The following is a 20708-nucleotide window of genomic DNA, read 5'->3' on the forward strand; positions in this document are numbered from 1 at the left end:
CATGTCCAGCTCTGTGTGATCCCATGGACTGTAGCATGCCAGGCCTCCCTGTCCATCACCAACTCCTGGAGTTTACTCAAACTCATGTCCATTGAGTCAGTGATGCCATCCAACCATCTCATCCTCTGTCGTCCCCTTCTCCTCCTGCCCCCAATCCCTCCCAGCATCAGAGTCTTTTCCAATGAGTCAGCTCTTCACATCAGGTGGCCAAAATATTGGAGTTTCAGCTTCAGCATCATTCCATCCAATGAATATTCAGGACTGATCTCCTCTATAATGGACTGGACAGATCTCCTTGCAGTCCAAGGGACTCTCAAGAGTGTTCTACAACACCACAGTTCAGAAGCATCAATTCTTTGGCGCTCAGCCTTCTTCACAGTCCAACTCTCACATCCATACATGACCACTGGAAAATCCATAGCCCTGACTAGATGAACTTTGTTGGCAAAATGAGGTCTCTGCTTTTTAATATGCTGTCTAGGTTGGTCATACCAAAGGAGCAAGCATCTTTTAATTTCATGGCTGCAGTCACCATCTGCAGTGATTTTTGAGCCCCCCAAAATAAAGTCTTACACTGTTTCCCCATCTATTTGCCAGGGAGTGATAGGACTAGATGCCATGATCTTCATTTTCTGAATGTTGAGGTTTAAGCCAACTTTTTCACTCTCCACTTTCACTTTCATCAAGAGGCTTTTGAGTTCCTCTTCACTTTCTGCCATAAGGGTGGTGTCATCTGCATATCTGAGGTTATTGATGTTTCTCCTGGCAATCTTGATTCCAGCTTGTGTTTCTTCCAGTCCAGCATTTCTCATGATGTACTCTGCATATAAGTTAAATAAGCAGGGTGACAATATACAGCCTTGACGTACTCCTTTTCCTATTTGGAACCAGTCTGTTGTTCCATGTCCAGTTCTAACTGTTGCTTCCTGACTTGCATACGGATTTCTCAAGAGGCAGGTCAGGTGGTCTGGTCTCTCTCTCTCTCTCAATTTTGTACTCCCTGAGAGTACAAGCACTGTGTGCAAGAAGCAGGTGAGGTAGGGTGCCACAGGCAGTAAGGGAAGAAGATGCGCTATGAAGGAAGTTTAAGACATCTGTAAGTCACTTGTAGCAGGTGCCGTCAGAGCCTCACCACATCCTTTGTACCTCAATCAGTTCATTGTGCTCTAATGCAGATTTTGAGCTGTGACTGAGGCTTGGGTGCATCTGTAGAGGGTCATTCTGCTCACTCTAGCGGACTAGAAGTGCCAAGGAAAGTGAGGGTCTCTTCAAGGAGCAGACTGACTGGAGGTGATGTGCACCCACCCCCACAAACCTCACCCTCCAGTGGGGTAGCTCTGAGACATGAGTTTTGCTGCATTGCCCCATGTATTCCAACAGGATTAAACTCCATTCCCCCTGCCTTCCTGTCTCTGCTTGAGTTCCCACTCTCTTACTGGTATTCCGTGTATTCCCAAATCAGCTATCATCATGTGAACCCTTATGTCAGGCTCTGCTGCTGGGGAATTTCCAGCCAAGGCACATGATGATAAGAAGTGCTAGGAAGGAGTCCAAAGGTTTTAGATAAAAGTAATGTTGAGATATCACACTCACAGCCAGGGATCACAGGAGGTAGAATTGGAAGAAAGTAGGGGCAACAAGACTCTTGATGAGAAGATTGCTAGAGTCTAAGGAAAGATTGTAAAGGCAGAATTAGGGCACCCGAGAGTTGGAGGGTGGAGACCAATGTGGAGACACTGGGCAGGTGTTACAGCAGTAGATGGGGAGAGAGTAGAATCAAGGCCTTGGAGGAGACTGATAGGGATTGGTCAGAGGAATAGCAGAAGGCTAGGAGAAAGGGTTGTCCATTCTAGGAGGGAAGAAGCAACCAACTGTGCCAGGAGCTATGCAGAGATGGCATTGCGGTGGTTCCACTGGATTGGGAATTTGAATCATTAATGATCTTCCACAAATCCCTGTTCATAGGATGATGATGAAAGAATTCTGTTTGTAGCAGATTAAAGAACAGTGGAGCTGACCAAGTGATTATAAACCAATTTCAGAAGAATTCGGCTATAAAAATAAGGAAAAGAGAGTGGTGGTTAATGAGAAGCGGTTTAAGGTCAGAGAGGGTAGTTTTAAAATTTTTATTGGAATATAGTTGCTTTATAATGTTGTGCTAGTTTTTGCTATACAATAAAGTGAATCAGCTATAGATTTACATATATGCCCTCTTTTTTTGATTTCTTTCCTATTTAGGCCACCACAGAGCATTAAGTGGAGTTCCCTGTGCTATACAGGAGGTTCTCATTAGTAATCTATTGTATACATAGCAGTGTGTATATGCCAATCTCAGTCTCCCAATTTATCCCACCCCCCCTTTCTTCCCTTGGTATTTGCTCTTTATGTCTGTGTCTCTATTTCTGCCTTGCAAATGGGTTCATCTGTACCATTTTTCTAGATTCCACACATATGCTTTAATATATGATATTTCCTTTTCTCTTTCTGACTTCACTCTGTCTGACCATCTCAAGGTCCATCCTTGTCTCTGCAAATGGCACACTTTCATTCCTTCTATGGCTGAGTAATAATCCATGGTATACAGATATATATAGCAAATCTTCTGTATTCATTCCTCTGTTTTTAAAGGCAGGGGCGGCTTACCCTGATGCATGGACTGCAATGATAGAACAAACACAGGTGAGAGGGCTGAAAGTGTATCAGTTAGCAGTGTAAGGTCTTTGCTCTGGAAGAGATGGTGCGGAGAGGGTGAATCAAGAACATAGAAGGAGATTAACCTCACATTGCCAAGTTAAAGAGAAATTGTTTACATGCCAGACACCTCAGGGGATGAAGGAAGTCAGGAAGCTGTTCTAAGACGGATGTCAGTTGTGAAATCTCCTCTTTTAATTGTTATGATGGATTCCCGAAAGCTCATGCTCATGAAGAAAGTCACAGTGCTTGTTGCCAATGCAACGCTGTGTCTTCATCTGTGTGCTACAGAAACAGAAGGTGAATATAACCAAGGATTGAGAGTGAGGGAAGAAAAGAGTCAATTTGGCAAATGGAACTGTAACGTTTATGGTGCTAGTGATTTTCAAACATTTTCAGAAGCAATGGAGAGAAGAATGAAAAGAAAATGAGTTTATTTTTTTCTAAAATGCATTTTTTTCCCTTGCTAACATCATCTAAATTTCTGTATTTTGGAAGTATAAAGACTGCACCATGTGTGTGGATTAGTACTACTCATCACCCTAGCAGTAAACAAGTAGATGAACACTCTAAGTTTTAATAGTGTAGGTTGCTACTCTACGTCAACTTGCTAAGTTCTCTAAATTCGAAGTGTGTACGTGAGCACTTTTAACATCCACTCCTTCCTACCAAAAGAAAAAGAAAAGAGCTCTCAATATATATCCTAAATATAGCTCTGCATGACCTCTGTCTGCCATGTACAGACTTAGTGGGTTTTAGTTTTTCAGATCTTCTTTTTTGGTGTCGAATTTCCTAAAGTCCAAGACGGCTGTCTGGGGGCCTGAGAGCCAAGACGATGAACATGCAGATATCCAGGAAATGGTTTCCTTACAGCAACAGCTCTATTCAGCTCTGAGCATGTCCTCATTCTTGCCTGATGGTAGAGTTTCATAAACTGCAATTAGCGCTAAATTCAGACATATCGTTTCTTGCTGATAGGGGTGGTTAAGGTTAACTTCTTTAGCCTGCTTTAATTTAAAACAGGCCAGATCTAATTAAAGTCATCTCCAGATTCCAGTCGTTTGACATTTTAACTGTGTATTCTGTAGAAAAACAAAGCGTACAGATATTTTGCATATTACAGCAATGGAAAATACTAAAATCTTTTTGTTAGCATTCAAAGAAGATTTGTTTTTGTTTCTAGACAGTAATACTTTCTATTTTAGTCATTGTTTCCTCATCAGTCTGTGAAAAGAGAGCATTTTGTCTCCTCTTAAAGTTGGGGTTTTTAGCTGCTGCTGCTGCTGCTGCTAAGTCGCTCAGTCGTGTCCGACTCTTCACGACCCCATGGATGCAACCTACCAGGCTCCTCCTCCATGGGATTTTCCAGGCAGGAGTACTGGAGTGGGGTGCCATTGCTACTTTCCTACAAACTAAACCAGAGTGCCCTTGACTGACTGACTTCTTTCTCTTAGTATCTGCTTGGCTAAAGTTTGGGTTTCCTAAACTTGGTTAAATCCCAGTGGTCCAAGTAAGATAGAAGACAAAACAATTAACCACTTAATCTAAATCATGTTAACAGTCAATCTAAGTAAGTCTAACATCCAACACTTTCACCTCCTGAACTATTGATGGAGACAAATCTATAAAGCAGCATATTGATGATGAAACAGTGCTGAGATGAGTCATTTAGGACACAAAGTAGACAGTTCAATTTCTAACAAAAAGTATTTGGAACCACTCTGGATGACTTATATTAGTCTTGTCCAATGGCTAAGATGGTAATTTTTAGTCATATCCAGCTTGCACTTCTGTAATGTTGTTTAATTATATGACATTCTCTTTTGCTTTTATATTCTACATAGTTTTGCACTTTAGTAAATGACTTTCACCAAACACATACAGGCCACTTTGTTTTTAAATTACTTTTCTTCAAGTTAACTAAAAATCCTCTGATTTGCCATAAAGGCAGTTTTGGAAGTCATTGCATTAGAAATAGAGAACTGTAAGAAATCGCAGGGAACTTCTGGTCCTGACTCTTAGAGATAGGAAACCTGAGGCCAAGAGAGGCAAAGTGAACTACCTAAACTCAAACAGCTTGTTACCAGTTGTGGCAGACCAATTGCAACATGGTTGTAATTGTTCTTGCCACTTGGCATCTACATCCATTGCCATGTGATTTCTCAGCTGCTTCCATTAAAAGGAGGCATCTACTTGCCCACACACTGAATCTGTGCTTGCGTTGTAACTTCCTTTGGCTAAGGGAAGGCAGGAGAAATAAAGATGCCCATTCTACTGCAATAGATAACTAATACATAGTTTGTTCTAGTTTACTTTAAAAAAGAATGCCCAGAGTGTTCTAGAAAATCAGCAGTAGTCAGATTTTTTTCTGAACTTCCACTTCCAGGTACTTTGCAAATTTTCAAATATTTGATTTCTTTGCTTGTATATTGTGTCATTTCTTTTAGATCTTCTGTCTCACGAGGCTTTCTAAATATGTTCTTCTCTGATTTTCAGTTTTTAGGAACATCTTTGGGTGAGGTGGAATTTTTGATGGTTCTATTGGGCCTTATGCTGTGGCACAACATTTTAATCCACTTACAGCCTCCAGCACATTTATTTTTGGCAGACAGCTGATGCGGTCAGCTATGTCCGTAGTAGCAGGCAACTTGCAGCAAGTGAGTAACTCTTAGTATGAATTAAAAAAAAAAAAAAAAAAACTTTAACCAAGGGGGAGGTCAATTTTCTGTGTTTGATAAATTTCAGTTCTTTGTTACCTGGAGCCATGTGTATTAGCATAAGACTTTATCATGTTTGAGGCCCAAATAGAATCATGGTATCTGAAAGCCTCTATCTATTTTGGATGCTGTACTCATTCTTGGGCTTCCCAGGTGGCTCAGTGGTAAAGAACCGCCAGCCAATGCAGGAGATATAAGAGACGCAGATTCAATCCCTGGATCAGGAGGGCATGGCAGAATTACCTGGAGAATCCCATGGACAGAGGAGCCTGGCGGGCTACAGCCCATAGGGTCACAAAGAGTCTAACACAACTGAAATGACTTGGCATGCACACACACACTCATTCTTACGGGAGGGTGGGGGAGAAAGGAGAAGTATGACATAATAGAATTACTATTGAACTTTATGATTAGAAATGTGAGTTCAGATTCTAGACCATCCACCTATTAGATGTGTCACTTAGAACAAATAATTTCGCTTAATAAATTTCTTTATTTTAAATTTCCAATGTACTTAGAGTTTTTTGTTCATTTGTTTTTTGAGGATAAGGTGAAGCATGTAAAGCATTTCTTAAACTGCCAACTCTAATCTCTTCTTCTGAACTCTATGCATTTTCCATTACTTATTGGACATTCTAGGTTGGATGTCCCACAACTAAAATCTCTGTTTCCAGATTGTCTACTGAAGTTTTCATTTTCTCTAGACTTCTCTAGTTCTGTCCAACAAATACTAAGATTTACCAATTGTCCAGGTTTTAAATCTCAAAATAAGTTTTTGATGCCTCTCTCTCATTTATACCTTATAAGGCATTCACTTACATATGAGTTTATGCACCCAGAAGATACTTACTAATCACTCACTCTCTTTCTGTTGCTGCACATCCTCGTCCTTTCAGCCCCATCCCTGTGTTTCAAACCAGTTCTTGTTTCATATAACCGCTCTATTTCAAACTCTGCTCCTCAGGATTTGGCATCCTTCTTGGATCTCTCAGCCTAGACCTTGACCAGATTTGATTGATTTCTCTTAATCCTCTCACCAGTCCCAGGGTCTCTTGTCTCTGGCAAGAAAAACATCCTGTTTCTAGTCTGTGTCCCTTAGGACAACCAATAGTCAACCCCAATAGTCAGCTAATTCGGTTTGTTCCCATCTTAGGTCCTTCAGTCTATTTTTAAGAGCATGAGATTGAGAACCTGGAAAGAAGTTTAAGCTTCATCTTGGACACTATCTAGCTATGACCTTATGAAAGACATTTAACCTCCCTCTCTCTGTCCTTATTTGTAAAAATAGGCTGGTTATTTGTTAAATAACCATTAATTCAATTTGTTCCCATCCTCGAGGATCTCTGCTTTTGGAAGAAGAGAATCAGACACTCACACTGAGCATGTTACCTAATTGTAATAAATCTTTCCTCACTTATAAAATAAGAGGATACTGGCTGCAAACTGCCTCACCAGATCTTGTGAAGTGAGATGCACATATGACTGGTGCAGAAGAAGCACATGCAACCTAAGAGTTCTTCCCAAAGACCTGGGTATAACTGTACAACACTAAATGCAACACTCCCCATCCTGCTGACAATTTAAAATAGAAGTATCTTAGACTCTAATTGGGCTCCTCTGGTGGCTCAGAAGGTGATGAATCTGCCTGCAATGCAGGAAATCTGGTTTCAGTCCCTGGGTTGGGAAGAGCTCCTGGAGGAGGGAATGGCTACCCATTCCAGTATTCCTACCTGGAGAATTCCATGGACAGAGGAGCCTGGCAGGCTCCAGACCACAGGGTCACAAAGATTCACACAACTAAGAGACTAACACCCTCACTCGTCTTCCCAAGTGGTGCTAGGGGTGGAGGACCACCTGCCAATGCAGGAGGCATAGGAGCCACGGAAGCAGTAGAGAATGACATGTTTCATATAATTTGTGTACAAAGTATGGGAGGCAGTGCAGGTAGAGAACAAAGTGAAAAGGTGAAACGCATGAAGTAAGGTTATGCAACGAAGCCAAGCAGGTAGTGACTTGTAGGAAATTAAGAGACATGAACTGTTGAAAACAGGGCAAAAGAATGTTTTAGGTATGAAGAATTACATGGGGAAATGCCTAAGAGCAAAACGAAGTGTGACGTTGGGCCACTGACATGATGAAATGGAGACGATGGCTTGCAGGGTAAGACTGTGGTGCCAGTTTCTGTAGACTTCAATTCTTGCCCTAATAACAGAGAAATATATGTGATCCAATCTTTCCAACATTATCCAAATTTTATTTCCCCCAAACCCCCATGCCTTTTGTGTTGTTGTTAAAGTATCAGATTAGAAACTTTATGAATTTGTAAATCCTTTGATAATGTATTAAACATGATCTCTAAACCCACTTCCAGATGCATTATTTTAAACATGAAGTAATATTTGTGGAAGAAAAAACTGGCTGCATTTAAGCAATGATCCTTCCAAGGGATGTTTCCTGTGTTTTATTTATGAACATCAATTGCCTTCCTTTTCTGTGTGAATTGGGCTAGAAAATCACAAATGCAAGAAGAGGTTTTGGGTTTGTCAAATTCAGGACCTGCCTATTTTACAAATAAGAAGCAGAGAGAGAGGTTAAATGTCTCTCACAAGGTCATAGCTAGACAGTGCCCAAGATGAAACTTAAACTTCTTTCCAGGTTTTCAATCTCATGCTCTTAAAAATAGATGGAAGGACTTAAGATAGCCAAGATGACATCAGAGACAAAGAGGAAAGCTGGAGTACATCCACTACCAGATAGCAAGACTTGCTCTAAAGCTATAGTAATTAAAAAAGCACAAAATTGGCACAAAGGTCAACCAATGGAATAAGATGGGATTCCAGAAACATATCCACTTGGAAACACCCCTTAATATGTTGTTGTTTAGTTGCTAAGTTGTGTCCGACTCCTTTCCAACCTCATGGACTATAGATGGACCAGCTTCTCTGTCCATGGGATTTCCCAGGTAAGAATCCTGGAGTGGGTTGCCTTATCCTTCTCCAGGGGATCTTTCTGACCCAGGTATCGAATCCACATCTCCTGCTTGGCAGCTGGATTCTTTACCACCAGCTGACCTAGGAAGGCCAGCCACCTGGCCACCTAGGAAGGCCACCTAGGAAGGCCTACATTTTTTTTTTTTTTGTATTTTTTTGTATTTGAATTATATATTTGTATTTGAATTACCATCCTCAGTTAAGAATTTGAGGTAAGATTTGAATAAACATTTCTCAGTGTTGAAAAGGCTAAGAAACATGAAAAGAAGTTCAATGTCATTAAAACCACATTTAAAACACATATTCCAGAACAGCTAAAATTAAGAAGCTAAATTATAGCTCAATTTTTTAAAGTTGTACATGATGTTATTTCCTGAAACAAATAATTTATCATTAAGAAATCATGTAGAAAAATTTGCCTCGTTTCTTGTAGGCTAATAAAGTACTTCAAGCATCTGCTCTTGTCATCTCACCACCATAGCTCCCAACCCTTGTGTCATTATGGCACACACAGATAATGCTGATATTTATGACACCCGACACTCTATATAGCTGGAGGGGACAGGTCTGGGATCGCAAGTCCCTTGAGGCCCTGCCTGGTGGCCTGGAGGCATATCAGTATTTTTGGTTTGGCCAACTCCAAGAAAATGCACGCTGTTTTAGCATCATTAAACAAAGCCTTGGCATAAACGCAGATACAGTCTGAGGTTTTCTGGATAATGGGACATAAAGCCTACATAAGCAAAAGGAGGAATTCATCGAGCACCCTGACAGCCCTTTTGTGGCACATATTTTCCTTGATACTAAATTTGTACCATACCAAAAGCAAAGAGATTAACAGTAAACAGCAATGAGTACTTCCTAGAGTCATGAAATCTTATGAAGGAAAAGCATTTCAATTCAGTTGGGTAAAAGGCCATATTCCAGAGTCATCAGCATCATGCAGTTCACACGGAGAGCTATTTGGGGCTAGTGACCAAGACCTTCTCTTGAAATCTCTTGGGTAGAAAATACTAGTTATATTTGCTATTACCAATCTATAACTTTGCTACTAAATTGTTTAAAAAAATTATCAATGGAAAAAAACTGACAATTTTATTTGTATTCATAGAGCATCCTTTTAAATTAAATACATTTTCCCCATTCATTTTAGTGTTGTCAGATATTTTAAAACTCTAATTTATTCCAGTTTGCTCACAAAGTTTAAAGTTATCTTTCATTTCTTGCAGTTTTCTACAAGAGTTTGGGAAAAGATGCAAGAGACTTGAGATTATTCAATTCTATGCCATATGCTTTACTGATGAAATTGAGGGACAGAGATATCATATATGGATTTTTCTGCCCCTGGAATGTGAAGTCAAATGGGCCCTAGGAAGCATCACTACGAACAACGCTAGTGGAGGTGATGGAATTCCAGTTGAGCTATTTCAAATCCTCAAAGATGATGCTGTGAAAGTGCTTCACTCAATATGCCAGCAAATTTGGAAAACTCAGCAGTGGCCACAGGACTGAAATAGGTCAGTTTTCATTCCAATCCCAAAGAAAGGCAATGCCAAAGAATGCTCAAAATACCACACAATTGCACTCATCTCACATGCTAGTAAAATAATGCTCAAAATTCTCCAAGCCAGGCTTCAGCAATATGTGAACCATGAACTTCCAAATGCTCAAGCTGGTTTTAGAAAAGGCAGAAGAACCAGAGATCAAATTGCCAACATTGGCTGGATCATGGGAAAAGCAAGAGCATTCCAGAAAAACATCTATTTCTGCTTTCTTGACTATGCCAAAGCCTTTGACTGTGTGGATCACCAGAAACTGTGGAAAATTCTGAAAGAGATGGGAATACCAGACCATCTGACCTGCCTCTTGAGAAACCTGTATGCAGGTCAGGAAGCAACAGTTAGAACTGGACATGGGACAACAGACTGTTTCCAAATAGGAAAAGGAGTACGTCAAGGCTGTATACTGTCGCTCTGTTATTTAACTTATATGCAGAGTACATCATGAGAAATGCTGGACTGGAAGAAGCACAAGCTGGAATCAAGTTTGCTGGGAGAAATATCAATAACCTCAGATATGCAGATGACACCACCCTTATGGCAGAAAGTGAAGAAGAACTAAAGAGCCTCTTGATGAAAGTGAAAGAGGAGAGTGAAAAGTTGGCTTAAAGCTCAACATTCAGAAAACGAAGACCATGCCATCTGGTCCCATCACTTCATAGCAAATAGATGGGGAAACAGTGGCTCACTTTATTTTGGGGGGCTCCAAAATCACTGCAGATGGTGATTGCAGCCGTGAAATTAAAAGATGTTTACTCCTTGGAAGGAAAGTTATGACCAAACTAGACAGCATATTGAAAAGCAGAGACATTACTTTGTCAACAAAGTTCCATCTGTCTAGTCAAAGCTATGGTTTTTCCAGTGTTCATGTATGGATGTGAGAGTTGGACTATAAAGAAAGCTGAACACTGAAGAATTGATGCTTTTGAACTATGGTGTTGGAGAAGACTCTTGAGAGTCCCTTGGACTGCAAGGAAATCCAACCAGTCCATCTTAAAGGAAATCAGTCCTGAATATTCATTGGAAGGACTGACGCTGAAGCTGAAACTTCAGTACTTTGGGCACCTTATGAGAAGAGCTGACTCATTTGAAAAGACCCTGATGCTGGGAAAGATTGAGGGCAGGAGGAGAAGGGTCGACAGAGGATGAGATGGTTGGATTGCATCACCGACTCAATGGACATGGACTTGGGTGAACTCCGGGAGTTGGTGATGGATAGGGAGGCCTGGCAGAGAAGGCGATGGCACCCCACTCCAGTACTCTTGCCTGGAAAATCCCACGGACGGAGGAGCCTTGTGGGCTGCAGTCTGTGGGGTCGCAAAGAGTCGGACATGACTGAGCAACTTCCCTTTCACTTTTCACTTTTCACTTTCATGCATTGGAGAAGGAAATGGCAACCCACTCCAGTGTTCTTGCCTGGAGAATCCCAGGGACAGGGGAGCCTGGTGGGCTGCCGTCTATGGGGTCGCACAGAGTCGGACACGACTGAAGTGACTCAGCAGCAGCAGCAGGGAGACCTGGTGTGCTGCGGTTCATGGAGTCACAAAGAGTTGCACACGACTGAGCAACTGAACTGAACTGAACCCCTGGAATACCTTTTAAGCAACATTTTTCTTCTCTACCATATCTGCAAATAGCTACTTTCTAAAACGAATATCTTAAACTTCCTAAAGGTTTATTCTTTATAAAATTCTACTTTGGTTGCAGGAAACACTGAAAATCTTTATCAGACAAAGCTAGAAATTTCATAATTTCAAAACCAACATATTCCTGTAAACTCTTATTTAACAAATATGGTGCTCCTTAGCTGTCCCTTAGCTGGGACTCTCAAGGAGGAGAAAAGGACAAACTTTTTTTTCCTACATTTTTTGTCTTAATCAATATAACAATGTACTTACTTGAGGACAGGTTTCTCCTTAACAAGAACCACCTGACTAATCTTGTTATCTTAAGACATATATTGTGGGTGTGGGTCTGGTAAAACATTTCTATTGTTCTAATCTTGTTAATTTAAGATATATGTTGTGGGAGTGGGTCTGGCTAAAGTATATAAGGCCTGGATAAGACTAGTGAGGGGGGCACTCTCCGTCCCCCTTCTGATGTCTAGGTCAGAAGCTTTCTCTGAACCTTTTTCACTGTAATAAAACTTCTGCCACACAAAAGCTCTGAGTGATCAAGCCTAGTCCCTGATCCCATAGCTAAATGTTTTTCTTCAGAGATCATGGATTCGACATTGTTCACCATAGGCTATCATCTTGGGGGCTCGTCCAGGATCTTCAGGACAAGGTAAGAACAATCAGAGCTCTAGCCTCTCTGCTTTCTCAGTATACACATTTTCTGCTTTATTTTACTAACTCTATGGTGTGTCAGTGTGTGTGTGAGTTATTGATAGCCCATGGGCAAAGTGTGTAGACTGAACTTCCCTTCTTTGGTGAGCTTTTCCTGGTCTCTTTGACCATTCTGTTAAAGACAAGGGCTTCCCTTGTGGCTCAACTGGTAAAGAGTCCACCTGCAATGTGGGAGACCTGGGTTCGATCCCTGGGTTGGGAAGATCTCCTGGAGAAGGGAAAGGCTACCCATTCCAGTATCGTGGCCTGGAGAATTCCAACTATAGTCCATGGGTTCGAAAAGAGTCTGACAGGACAGTGACTTTCACTTTCAACTTTCAACATCTTTGACCATTCCGTAACTGTCTGGGGAATTAGAACTACTAACCTCGTCTGTCATATCATAGATTTTGAGGGAATTTTGATCCATACCTTTACTGTGTACTTTTACTTAGACCCCAAGGTTGGGCTTCCCTGGTGACTCAGAGGGTAAAGAAACTGCCTTTAATGCCAGAGACCTGGGTTCAATCCCTGGGTTAGGAAGATCCCCTGGAGGAGGAAATGGCAACCCACTCTACTATTATTTATTGCCTGGAGAATCCCATGGATAAAGGAACCTGGCAGGCTACAGTCCATGAGGTCGCAAATAGTAGGACATGCCTGAGCAATGAACACTATAGCTGTCCTTCAAAATCAGTCCATGAAAGTTAAGATACTTATTGTCTGTCATAAGAATATACGTACTGTAAGAGTACCCACCCCCCCTTTTCTGACTCCCTCTTTTTCCCTCTTCCTTTCCCTTTCTCTTTTCCTCCCTTTTCCTTTGATGACTTAAAAATGGGAGAACAATGTTATCTGGGTGAATAAATTAATAGATATGATGGTAATCCTGTCTACAGATAATTTCCAAAATGATACATACTTTATGTTCTACTACTCTAATTATGCTTCTTCAAAATCCATGACTTTATTCCTGTCCTTTGTTTATGAAATGTTAGAAATGGACTTGAAACAATAAATGATTATTTATTGAGTTAAGACATTCCTTTTCAATGAAAAGAGTGGGTAATTTATAATTACTTCAATTTAACTTAAGGAAGTACCACCTGGGGATAAGGTGGGGTCTCAGAATTGTCTGTACTATAGTTTCATGCAGTAAATTTGAATATAAGTATTAGATTTACCTCTATGTAATTTGAAAGGTTTTTCCTCTCCCTCATTCTAACTTTACCATTTTTACTGCTCTGAAATATCCACCATGAGTGTCATGAGCTAGAGGAGTTTTAGATATCTTTCAGACCAGAGTTTCCCAACTGTTCTGTAGTGAGCTGCTGATACATTAAGAATGGTTACATATATGTTAATATAACACCTCCTTGGAACTTGCAGTGATCAATGGAACCTTAAGGAAACACCCATTTTTTGGTGTGTGTTCTTTAATGTGAAAAATGTTGAGAAAGGCTTAGTCTATAGGTTTTGTTTGTAGATTAAGAAGCTAAAAAATCCTCTAAATTTGGGAGACTTTGTCAGGGAGCTCCTTATTTCTAAAGCTAGGTATAAAATTATCCAGATCTTGTGGCTTCTGCTGTGATGTGTTTTGACCATGACACAGCCCTTCTTCCTTCTCTTTTAGTTTGACAGTGGAATTTAGTGGCTGCTCTTGGTACACACTGCAATTCAAAGAGGTGACCAAACTAATTCACAATAGCATTTGCTGAATTCCTCTTGCAATTCACTTTACATACATTGGTATCAATTTATGTGTGCTTCCCTGGTAGCTCAGCAGTAAAGAATTTGCCTGCAATGCAGGAGCTACAGAAGATGTGGGTTTGAGTTCTGGGTTGGGAAAATCCCTTGGAGGAGGGCATAACAACCCACTGCAGTATTCTTGCCTGGAGAATCCAGTGGACAGAGAAGACTGGCTGACTACAGTCCTGCTGCTGCTGCTGCTATGTCGCTTCAGTCGTGTCCAACTCTGTGCGACCCCATAGACGGCAGCCCACCAGGCTCCCCCGTCCCTGGGATTCTCCAGGCAAGAACACTGGAGTGGGTTGCCATTTCCTTCTCCAATGCAGGAAAGTGAAAAGTGAAAGTGAAGTCGCTCAGTCGTGTCCAACTCTTAGTAACCCCATGGACTGCAGCCCACCAGGCTCCTCCATCCATGAGATTTTCCAGGCAAGAGTACTGGAGTGGGGTGCCATTGCAGGGTTGCAAAGAATCAGACACGACTGAAGTGACTTATCACACATGCATCAATTTAAATAAACAGATTTTAAGAAAGATCCTTTCATCACTTTTTTTTAATAGAAGTGGAAATTGACATTCAGAGAAATTAAGTGACTTGTCAAAGATTTAATAGCAAGTTACTGAATTCAAATTCAGGTCTATTTGGTTCCAAAACTTATGTCCTTTGCATACTATCGTGATAACTACCTGTTGGAATGAAAAGTAATTATCAACTTACAGAGTATAGAAATTCTATCTTCAGAGGAAATAGATAAAAAACAGTTTTTTTTTCAGCATTTGAGAAAAGAAGAATGTGAGGGGAGGCAATAGAAGGATTTGCTGTCCCCATCAGGACCTATTCTGCTCTTTGAATTAGCCATGACTTTTGGGTAGTGTCTTCATGTAACATGAACACCTCAGAGACCTTTTTCCAAAAAAAAATAAAAAAGTATATTTTATTGTTTTGATTGCTTCTAAAAGATATAGGTTAGGAGAACTTCAAGTTGAGGGGAAAAGTACAGAAAGAAAAATTTTAAAGCAAAAAGAAAATGTGAATGTGATATATTTTACAGCACCTAATTTTTGCAAAAGTTAATAGCAAGGAAGAAAAAGAGAAATAGAAAAAGATAGAGACAGAGAGAGTCAGACAAACAGAGGAATTAGTAGGGAGATTAAAGAAACTTGCCAGACATGACAACCGAATGTGACATGTGGTCCTTGTTTGCATCTTGACTCAAATGGAGCAAATGAAAATTATCACTGTTTTTTTAAAAAGATCATTGGGGAATTTAATTATGGAAAGTGCTTTGGCTATCTTGTCACATGACAAACCACCCCAGAACTTCGTGGCTTAAAAAAACCCAGTAATTTATTTCCTTACAATTTTGTAACTCGGTCAGCTCTCTTGAGGGACAGCTCTCTGCTCCATCTGGCATAGTTAATGTGGATCGCCAGGGACTTGGGCCTTACTCCCCAGATGGCCTTGGTCACAGGGCTAGCGTATTGGTGCTGCCTGCTAGCTTGAAGAGCAGTTGGGGCTTTCACAGGAGTCTTCAGTGTTGCTTCATGCAGGTCTCTGCATGCATGAAACAGCTGCGTTCAAAGAAGAAGGCAGGGGGAGTTGGCAGCCTCTTAAAGACAAGGCTTAGATCTAGCACAATGATGCCGCTGCCATGTTCTATGTATCAAGTTCCAGCCTCAGCTCATAGTCAAGAGATTGGAGAAGAGACTCTCTCTTTCCAAGGCAGGTGTGACACAAGGAATATCTGACGTTATCGTGGAATAATTTTTAGGTGTAGCAATAGCCCTTAGATTATCTAAGAAAATGTCAAAAAACATTTTAGAGATACAAAGTGAAGGTATGTAGGAGTGAAATGACATTGTGTCTGGGGTTTAAAACACTTTGGCAGGAAAGAAAAATGAGAAGGATAAAACAGGGCATCTTGATGGTTTTTTGCACATAGATGATGGAAATATGAAGGGATTATTGAACTCTACTTTTGAGGATGTGTGAAAATTTCATAATGAAATTTTAAAAATATTGGCACTTGAATTAATGTTATAGCTTCTAAAAGAGACCTTAAAGAAGAGGCTCAAAGTCCTAGTTTCATCTGGTTTTGATTAAATTTTAATATTATATCTTCTCAAAATATACCTTAAATAATACTCCCCAAAAGTACTAACTTAAGAAAGCATGCAGAAATAGTGTAACTTACAGGGATGCCAAGGCTCTAGGGAGGATCATAAAAAAGCAGCCAAACACAGAGGGCTACTTGACATTCATGCCTATGCTGTCTGATGCCTTCATCTAAAAGTGTGAGAGCTTCATGCTTTGAGCTTGTGCATCCAGATTCAGACCTTGATGGGAAGGGCAAGGGAACTGTGGCCTGTGGCCATGACTCTGACCTCACTGATTCTCTGCATCAGTTCAATTCAGTTCAGTTCAGTTGCTCAGTCGTGTCCGACTCTTTGCGACCCCATGAACCGCAGCATGCCAGGCCTCCCTGTCCATCACCAACTCCCAGAGTCCACCCAAACCCATGTTCATTGAGTCAGTGATGCCATCCAACCATCTCATCCTCTGTCATCCCCTTCTCCTTCTGCCCTCAATCTTTCCCAGCATCAGGGTCTTTTCTAATGAGTCAACTCTTCACATGAAGTGGCCAAAATATTGGAGTTTCAGCTTCAACATCAGTCCTTCCAATGAACACCCAGGACTGATCTCCTTTAGAATAGACTGGTTGGATCTCCTTGCAGTCCAAGGGACTCTCAAGAGTCTTCTCCAACACTACAGTTCAAAAGCATCAATTCTTCAGCGCTCAGCTTTCTTTATAGTCCAACTCTCACATCTATATATGCCTACCGGAAAAACCATAGCCTTGACTAGATGGACCTTTGTTAACAAAGTAACGTCTCTGCTTTTTAATATGCTGTTTAGGTTGGTCGTAGCTTTCCTTCCAAGGAATAAATGTCTTTTAATTTCATGGCTGCAATCATCATCTGCAGTGATTTTGGATCCCCCAAAAATAAAGTCAGCCACTGTTTCCACTGTTTCCTCATCTATTTGCCACGAAGTAATGGGACCAGATGCCATGATCTGAATGTCAAGCTTTAAGCCAACTTTTTCACTCTCCTCTTTCACTTTCATCAAGAGGCTTTTTAGTTCCTCTTCACTTTCTGCCATAAGGGTGGTGTCATCTGCATATCTGAGGTTATTGATATTTCTCCCGGCAATCTTGATTCCAGCTTGTGATTCTTCCAGCCCAGCATTTCTCATGATGTACTCTGCATATAAGTTAAATAAGCAGGGTGACAATATACAGCCTTGACATACTCCTTTTCCTATTTGGAACCGGTCTGTGGTTCCATGTCCAGTTCTAACTGTTGCTTCCTGACCTGCACACAGGTTTCTCAAGAGGCAGGTCAGGTGGTCTGGTATTCCCATCTCTTGAAGAATTTTGCCCAGTTTATTGTGATCCACACAGTCAAAGGCAATGCTCTGCATTAGTGCCAACAATTGTGAATCAACAGACCAACACTTATATGAGAAGAACAGCTCTTAGTCATGAGTAAGCAGTCTATCCTGCAGTCTATTACATGGAACTCAAAGTATTCTTAGATAATAACACTCCAAAGTAGAAGTTTACCATGCAACTCTCCAGGTATTTCTAATTAAAGGACAAGGGACAACTGTAGATGCCATTTCTAGTGGGGAACCAGAAATACATATAATTTAAAGGAAAAATAAGTCCAAGGCCAGCTGAAATAAAAGCACATTTGCAAGATCTAAATTTAACTTTGCAAGATTTCTACTTTTGGGTAAACAGTCAAAAGAATTGACATCAGGGATGCATACAGATTCGTGTATGCTCATATTCAAAGCAGCATTGTTTGCAATAGATACAAAGTAAAAGTAACCAAAGTGTCCATCAACATAAATGAATAAACAAATTGTGATACATACATCTTGGGGGGGAGGAGGGATAAATTGGGAGATGGGATTGACATTTACACACATACATAAAATAGATAACTAACAAAGACGTACCATATACCACAGGGAACTCTACTTAATACTCCGTAGTGGCCTATATGGGAAAAGAATCTAAAAAAGTGGATATATGCATATGTATAACTGATTCCTCTTCTGCATACCTGAAACTAAGACAGCAATGTTAGTTGCTCAGTTGTGCCCAACTCTTTGCAACCCATGAACTGTAGCATACCAGGCTCCTCTTTCCATGGGATTTTCCAGGCAAGAATACTTGAGTGGTTTGCCATTTCCTTCTCCAAGGGATCTTCCCACCCCAGGGATTGAACCCGGGTCTCCTGCACTGCAGGCAGATTCTTTACCAACTGAGCTACCAAGGAAGCCCTTGTAAATCAACTATACTCTGATAAAAACGAACGAATGAATAAATAAATGAATTAATCATCTCCATTTCTGTTGAAAAAATGTGGTACATTCATCCAATGAACATTCAGTTTAGTTCAGTTCAGTCACTCAGTCGTGTCCGACTCTTTGCAACCCCATGAATCACAGCACGCCAGGCGTCCCTGTCCATCATCAACTCCCGGAGTTCACTCAAACTCATGTCCATCGAGTCGGTGATGCCATCCAGCCATCTCATCCTCTATCATTCCCTTCTCCTCCTGCTCCCAGTCCTTCTCAGCATCAGGGCCTTTTGCAATGAGTCAACTCTTCGAATGAGGTGGCCAAAGTATTGGGGTTTCAGCTTCAGCATCAGTCCTTTCAATGAACACCCAGGACTGATATCCTTTAGGATGGACCGGTTGGATCTCCTTGCAGTCCAAGGGACTCTCAATTACACTAAAATAAAATTCTGATACATGCATTATGCTAGGTGAAAGAAGCTAATTACAAAAGGTAAATAGTGCATGATTTCACTTAAATGAGGTACCTGCTGCTGCTGCTAAGTCGCTTCAGTCATGTCCGATTCTGTGCAACGCCATAGACAGCAGCCCACCAGGCTCCCCTGTCCCTGAGATTCTCAAGGCAAGAACACTGGAGTGGGTTGCCATTTCCTTCTCCAATGCATGCAAGTGAAAAGTGAAAGTGAAGTCGTTCAGTCATGTCCGACTTTTAGTGACCCCATGGACTGCAGCCCATCAGGCTCCTCCATCCATGGGATTTTCCAGGCAAGAGTACTGGAGTGGGGTGCCATTGCCCTCTCCGAAATGAGGTACCTAGAATAGTGAAATTCACAGAAACAAAAAGTAGAATGGTGGTTACCAGGGGCTGGGGGGAGGGAGGAATGGAGGAGAGTTAGTGTTTAATGGGTACAGAATTTCAGTTTTATAAGACGGAAATGTTCTGGAGATGGATGGCTGTGATGTTTGCCCAATAACACGAGTATACCCAATGCCACAAAACTGTACACTTAAAAATGGTTAAAATGGGAAACTTTAAATGATGCATAATTTACCATCATAAAAAGAGTAAGGGATCCAACATTATTTTAATCAGTGGAAGAGGAAGAAGACATGGGTGATGGGGCGCACCTGGTACTGAGCTTTGAACCAGTTCTTTCAAGGGAAGGGGCTGCTTTCACGTTGGAGAATGCCATTTTTTCCAGGGTATGCTTCATATTTTTAACTCAAATAGGCCTATGGTTGTTTCCACTGCATTTTTCTTCCAGATTTTAGGAATATTATTGTCACCATTGAAATCTGTTTACAAAGATCATGGTTAGTCTCATTCTCTCTTTTTATTAGTCAGGGCTCCTCATTAATTTAGAAAATTGTTTGTTCAACAAAGACCTGTTTCATTTGATAATGGTCTGTGAATCCCTGGGATTACAGCAAGGATTTTACTCTGGAGTAATCTCCCGGGAGCACTGTCCAAACAGCTGTGAAGCCAAGAGAGTGCACTGCAACAAGGAGCGGAAACTGACCAAAATGAATCTTTTCTGCTTTTCGCTGGTAAGATTTTTAATACATGTACCATTTATATCCTCATTTTTATTTTATTGTCTGGAACTAGGGTCTACCCTAAACCCCCTAAGTGGTGATATTTTAGGATACATTGTAGGATTTCATAAGAAAGTCTATGTCAGAAAAATAAGGAAACATTTTCATTAAAGAACTTTAGCCAACTGTGTGCCGAGGCAAGTAATTTACAAAAGCAGCATATATTTATCTATAACAATGATTAATTACTTAACAGTTTGATATTGAATTTCTAAGTGTGAGATGTAGATAGTCTTTTTGAGGAACTATTTTCTTCTTTTCATTATTGAGCACAAGAGTTTTTATTTTGCAAAATATGCTGCATTGGGCTTACTGGTTTTGCTTTGGGACATTCTGAGTAATCAAAATTCCTCCTTTATTGTTTGAGTAATGGATTCAGTTCAATGTTGGTTTGGTTAAACCCACCATGGAGGCAGCTTTCTGAGTTATACAGCCCTGTAAATGCAAGATACAATAGATTAATCCAGTCCTGCAGATGCACTCATTCAAGGGAGTAGGCAGCTCTCAAATTCTTTTTTACATTATGGCTTTTTTTTCCTTTTAGCCTGAAGTGGATCAGTGGAAGTTAGCAGGTAGTCATAGATCTGGAAATATTTTATAACTCCAACCTGCAGTTGTGACCATCTGCCAATGCTAAAAATGGATTTCAAAAATAATTTTATTCATTTCTATCTGTGTTTACAGCACGGTATTATGCCTATTCATTGG

The 20708-nt window shown here is 40.7% G+C and overlaps 1 protein-coding gene across 1 annotated transcript in view; it reads left to right on the top strand.

The window, feature by feature from the left end:
- Positions 1–2897: 2897 nt before the first annotated feature.
- LOC113897529 (putative uncharacterized protein ENSP00000383407) overlaps positions 2898–20708 on the top strand; it is a 65114-nt gene continuing 47303 nt past the window's right edge. The window contains exons 1-4 of the mRNA XM_027550282.1: positions 2898–3014; positions 3490–3610; positions 5275–5348; positions 19833–19952. Of these exons, the coding sequence (XP_027406083.1) occupies positions 2898–3014; positions 3490–3610; positions 5275–5348; positions 19833–19952 (432 nt within the window). The remainder of the gene's footprint in view (positions 3015–3489; positions 3611–5274; positions 5349–19832; positions 19953–20708) is intronic.

Source organism: Bos indicus x Bos taurus, chromosome 1 (assembly GCF_003369695.1).
Source record: "Bos indicus x Bos taurus breed Angus x Brahman F1 hybrid chromosome 1, Bos_hybrid_MaternalHap_v2.0, whole genome shotgun sequence".
Lineage (NCBI taxonomy): Eukaryota > Metazoa > Chordata > Mammalia > Artiodactyla > Bovidae > Bos > Bos indicus x Bos taurus.